This window comes from Anneissia japonica, unplaced genomic scaffold (genome assembly GCF_011630105.1).
Source record: "Anneissia japonica isolate Jap-2015-1 unplaced genomic scaffold, ASM1163010v1 scaffold26_len2425191_cov177, whole genome shotgun sequence".
NCBI lineage: Eukaryota > Metazoa > Echinodermata > Crinoidea > Comatulida > Comatulidae > Anneissia > Anneissia japonica.
Window position 1 is genome coordinate 1075331 of NW_022685220.1, and position 6229 is coordinate 1081559.

Here is a 6229-nt window from a genome sequence, read left to right on the forward strand (position 1 = left end):
GCCCTCAATTATAAAATTCAAGAAAAAAAATTAATAATAAATAAATAAATAAATGCTGTAAAGTACCCTGTAGCAAAAATTTAATTAATAAATCAACATAAAGAATATGCATATTTGAGAACTAAAATAAATTAGTTTTTAGCTCCTATGAGTAGCTCTGGGAGTAGGTCTAAGTCTGTCTCTTATACACATATAAGCCCACAAATAAGTACAGCGAATCTGTGTTCGCTAGCACGACAAGCGGCTGCCATTTTGCAATCATTAAGAAATTGCCAGAACTTTTAATTCTTAAAGTTTTTACCTCAATGCTCTTCTCAGTCACAAGATATAATTAACAAGCATGTTCACAAGACTTAACCACTCACAAAGTACCTTTTTCAACAAATAAGCCCACAAAAAAGTACAGCGAATCTGTGTTCGCTAGCACGACGAACGGCTGCCATTTTGCAATCAGTAAGAAATTGCCAGAATGTCTGAGTTTGCAGCGTGAAGTTTTTTGATTTAACGTTTATGTCTAATTTGCCGTATTGTATGTCATTCTTTATAATGTATGGTGCTGTTGTTCGACTATGTGTGTTCACATGAAATTCACACGTACAATAATTACTTAAAAAATTAGTAATGATCCAAGCGTACACAGATCGAAAAATAAGGCCTAGGAGCCTAGGCCTAAATCCAGAAAAACAACTATTAGAGCCAATGATAAACGTCGGTTCGATTAACCTCGATTACGACAAGAAAGTTAAAAAAGATGGTACTGCATGATGCCACATTCTGTTGTCGGATGTTTCATGGGAAAATTCCAATTAAAATTATAAGATTGGCCTTTCTTTAATAGTTTCAAAATTTAAGAATTGACTCGGAAATTCTGGCAATTTCTTTCTTGATTGCAAAAAAGTACAGCTCGTCGTGCTAGCAAGCGCGGAAACCCTGTATCAACCTATATTTATAAAGGTATCTTTTTGTTGAAAAAATGTACTTTATGAGTGGTTGAATCAAGTAAAAATGTTTTATAAATATGTGTTGTGAATAAGAAGAATATGCCTTTTTCATGAATCGGTAGACATCTTGAAGTGATGACAAACATTGCGAATCAGCGGTGCGTAACCAACAGAAATAAGATAAGCTTTTGGGCTTATTTTCTGACATCATGTTGTTTAAAAAATCATAACTCTATAACAGGGCGTCGTATCCAAAAAAAATTTCCAGCAAAATGTTTTTAAAAGACTAGTCTACACCACTATATGATTGGAAAAAAATTGAAAAATTTTTTTGACCTCTGAAATCAAGATTGAAAAAAAATCCGCCCAAAAGCTTATCTTATTTCTGTTGGTTACGCACCGCTGATTCGCAATGTTTGTCATCACTTCAAGATGTCTACCGATTCGTGAAAAAGGCGTATTAAAAGTTAGGTGCGAAAGTGCATTAGCGCCGAAAACTTGTATACTTGATCCCGACCCTTTTTTCCAAAATAACAGGACGGATTTCTAGGCCGAACTTTTGCGGAGAGGATTCACCGCGCAGGCCTAACTTTACAGTCTGGGGTCTGCCCTACTGTAGCCCTGATCGGCTCCTAAGACTACTAGGCCTAGTACACCCTGGGCTTAGCCTAGGCCTAGCTTACTTACTTACTTATACCTAGGGCCTATTTTAGTAATAGGCCTAGGCTAAGTCTACATTATCATTACTTTTTCTAACCGCCAGTCTCCCTGCTTCTTCTCAGAAACCATGATTTCACACTGGGCTAATAAGCGCGTGAAGTTAATTTCTACTTTAGACATCATCTTGGCTTGTTTTATTTTCTTCACAACATGTTTACATGTCATCAGCCTAGTTGAAACTTTAGAGGGCGCGATCCATTATTAGTAGAAAAACCGCGCACCGATACATGATGCAGGCTTGACTGGCAAAATACACAGTACTACCAGGGAACAGTTAATTATCTACCAGGGACTCGTTAAACCATAGAGAAAATAGAACAGATAACTGTTCCCTGGTACTAGTACTATTAATTTATACCTGTATGAAAAGATACTGGTTATTATTTTTTTTTGTGCGAAAAATATGGAAACTACATGGTTACCGGTACATACGGTACATTACAGTGAATCGATTAAAAAAAAAACTATAAATATAATAAAATTATGATTTTTCTATTTTTAACCAATTATTGAAATTATGGGGAAAATCGTCTAAAAAATCTCGATAAACAAGTTAAATTGTATTTTAATATGGCTTCCGTTTTTATATGTATTTTCATATATATATATTTTTTTTTATGTTACTATAACGAAGAACGAGTCTCGCATTTTGGCCGAAAATAACCTCTGAGGCATTTTGGTCGATCGTTTTTTTCTTTCTTTCTTTCTTCCTTTCTTTTTAGCCCGGCCAAAAGGGATGGGCGGGCCGGCTAGCACCAGCCCTTATATCCGCCTCTGGTGTGTGACAGTGCAGGGCATGGCGCATGGGATTGGGAGAAGATGGGATAGACAAAATACTTGGTTTAAAACCAGGCCGAGAGCAATCTGGCATTTTGTACTAGGCCTAAATATGGGTGCAGATCATTGAGTTTAGGCCTAATACCGGTAGGTGCTATGGGGAGGTACAATATTATGAGGATGGTGCGTGCGTAAACTTACACAACCATCTTCAATTTGTTGCACAAATTTGTACCCGGCCACAGGTGGGAAGATTTAGCCTAATAAAACTATGTTATAGACCACGTAGGCCCTATTGTCACATTTTAAAAAGCAATTGGAAATAATAAGCTATACTATAGGGAAACATGCGAACACTTTTCAAATCCGGAATTAGAGTAAGAACAACTCACAAAACACTTGGCAACATGTAACCATTAGCTTCGATCATGGGACAGGGGGGACACGTTCTCCCCCCCCCCACTTTTCAAAGTAGGGGGACATCATATCAATTGTCCCCCCCACTTTTCACCAATCTTCTATAGTTAAAACCCCACATTTCAAAGCGAGTGGAAAGAACAACAACAATTACGAATGATTGTCATGAATTGTCTGTTCTCTGTGCTCTGTTCCAAGTGCGGTAAAAAATTGTTTTAGCCTACATTTTATAACCATGTCAGTAACCACTCCATCGATTTTATGGGTGAAGTGTCTATTGAGAAAGAAAGAAAATTCTATTTAAAGTTTGATTCTAAGTGTGCCATTTCAGGCCTTTATGCCATCTGAGGTGTCACAATCAAAAATGTTATTACCGCAGCAACAACATGGTTGCAGATGTTGCGATCGCAACTCCCTCAAATGTATTATATTGTTGAAATTGATGCAGGGGACAGCACCCCCTCCCACATATTTCAAGGGGAGTGGGGTTGGTCCCCTCATTTTTCGTCCGCAATGCAATTTTACAAGTCAAGAAGATGCCCGAAAATTGTTGAAATAAACTGCAAAAATGACCCAGGTTTTAACGAAAGAGCGCTTAAAGTCAGAATACAAACTTATTTTATAGCAACATACCGGTATCTCAGCCCCATATCATCTGAATTACCTAAATAGGCCTACACGGCTAGGCGGCGTGCCCGTGCCTTTGTTATAATTTGATAAGTACGGTATGAGAAAAAGCATGCAAGGATAAGATTGGTTTTTGGCACATAAATAGGTAAATTAAAGTAAATACATCAAAGACAAAGTTTATTTTCTGTGGTAATCGATGATAAATTTTACTATATATAAGAGTGTCATATCCATCAATCTAAAAGTAGGCCTACTATTTCCCCACATTTCACCACCTCAGCCCCAACTATGGTGGGGCTGAGATGGTTGTGGACTCATGGTTTTAAATAGGTAAAGTAAAAACAAACGGCTCAGTGGCGGATCATGATTTAGCAATAACCATAATACAAGAGGGAGCCAGTTCAATTTTGTTGTTCCTCCTGTCAAAGGCATTGCCGTATCAACATTTTACTTCTCCTCCATTCGAGATTGGAATTCTCTTCCAGACACGATGAAAATTGTTAGATCGCAGAGTAATTTTAAAACTAAACTAAAAAAACACCTTTCATAAACCTAAATTATTTTATTACCATTTGAATTTTAAACATGTTTTTAACGTATGCTTCTCTTTTAAATAAAATTGATTCGTGCCTGTAAAGATTTTATCTTTCATAACGTTTTCATAGCTTTCTAAGAATTTTTGCTTTTACTTTTGTACCTTTTTACATTTGCTACATTATATATATACCTTTTTGCCTGTTCTTTTTTGTAATTTTGAATATCTATTTGTCTTTTTTGTGTGTCTTATTGTTTCTTTTTTGTAATTTTGAATATCTATTTGTCTTTTTTGTGTGTCTTATTGTATTGGTTTTATAAGGATATGACTATCGGGTAATCGGGTAATCCTGGTGCTCTTTTGTCTTTGTTTCTCATGTATTGTTATGTCGAGTACCTAATAAATCAAATCGAATCAAATAATAGAATAGATGATGGCAACACAGTTCTTCAAAATTGGTCACACACATATTTACAATCATACACACATAACAACAGACACACATAACAACAGACACACATACACCAGAATAACTGTAGGATCTTATAACAATTAATGATAATGATAACAATGTTTTATCAGTACATAATCAAAGCCTCTATGTGCATCATATCTAATGGTTTAAATATAAAGACTATGCTTAGTGTCACTGTTAAAGGATATGACAACATTAATCAAGGAAGTATGTTTACAGCCAATGTTTGTTACAACTTGTCAGGCATGCTAATTAACCAAAGCAAAATTAACGTATGAAGTTCATTTCCTGGTTTATCAAAAGGGTAATCTTTATCTGTCAGAGCAACCACTAAAAACATTCCGTTTAAAAGAAATATTTAAATATAAAAAGGTTTGGACAATTTTTTCTTTATAAAGTAATGATAAAAGGTAATTCTTTTGTTACCGTTAAACCGTGGAAGTTCCTCTTCCCCGCATTGTTGACTAGAAAGCAAACAAAAATATGTCATGATCAGGCCTGATGATGACACAATTAATGTCGTAATAGTGAATCCCGACACGATGGCGAGCATTTCGAAATGTAGGTAAGAATGGCCCGGAAAAAATGGCCCCGGAAAAAATGGCCCCATATGACAGGTAGGTAAAAATGGCCCCAATGAAAAATTCGGTAATAGAAATGATATATATATATTTTTTTAATCTTCAAATATTTAAATACTGTATAAGCAAGAATTGAATCAAGAAATAAAAAATGGCCCTCAATTATAAAATTCAAGAAAAAATAAATAAATGTTGTAAAATACCTTGTAGCAAAAATTTAATTAATAAATCAACATAAAGAATATGCATATTTGAGAACTAAAATAAATTAATTTTTAGCTCCTATGAGTAGCTCTGGGAGTAGGTCTAAGTATTTTTTTTAAATTATTAATATTATTAGATATTATTACTATATTTGCGGCCAATTATAAATATTATTATTATTATTATTATTAACGGCTCTGATGGGAGGCTTTAAAACATTGATTCGGCACCAGTTTTGAACGACGAACTTGCAGGGAATGTTATAAACCATTTTCGTGAAATTTGAACTTAAATAAAAATTTCCAATAACGTGGCGAATACCAACGATGGGGACTTTCAGAGGCCTGGCATTTCGCGGTACGTATTACTGTCATAGATAACATCAACAATAAATCTAAATTGCTAACGAGCACAAACATTTTAAAACGGAAAAACAGTACAGTAAATTGTACAATAGTCAGCTAGTTTGTCAAACAAGGTACCGGTATAAAAAAAAAGTCTTGCCTTGGGTAGCATCTTTTTAAAGAAAATCATTAATTTCATTTAAAAAAACACAAGTTACTGATTGATTAAATAATTCTATTTTAAATAAGAAATGATTATGTAAAGGTAACATAGGACAACATTTAAAAGATCATTATTTTAGTGCTACTGAAACTGTTAATTATTTCAAGGTTTTATCTAAGTGCAAATCCAAGTTTGATTGCTTAATTAAAGAAATGCTTTGATCAAAGAACTGAAACCTACACTTAACAAACAAACTGATTCAGTCAAAGCCAAACTTAATTTATTAAGTAATAAATTAGGTTTAATATTTTCTAGTACTAACATTATTGACAGCTCCCGAAACTGGTCTATCCTATTTGTTTAAAGAAGCGTTCGCTATACGTAGACTACACTCTTTGCTTAACAATGGGCTCAGAGCTTCAAAAGAGCTTTCTTTGTTTTT

General features: G+C 34.5%; 1 protein-coding gene across 1 annotated transcript in view; it reads right to left on the bottom strand.

Moving 5' to 3' along the window:
* The window catches only part of LOC117108565 (vesicle transport protein USE1-like), an 8478-nt gene extending 6656 nt beyond the window's left edge, over positions 1-1822 (bottom strand). Inside the window, exon 1 of the mRNA XM_033250620.1 lies at positions 1689-1822. Within this exon, the coding sequence (XP_033106511.1) occupies positions 1689-1784 (96 nt within the window). The 5' untranslated portion in view covers positions 1785-1822. The remainder of the gene's footprint in view (positions 1-1688) is intronic.
* Positions 1823-6229: the final 4407 nt, after the last annotated feature.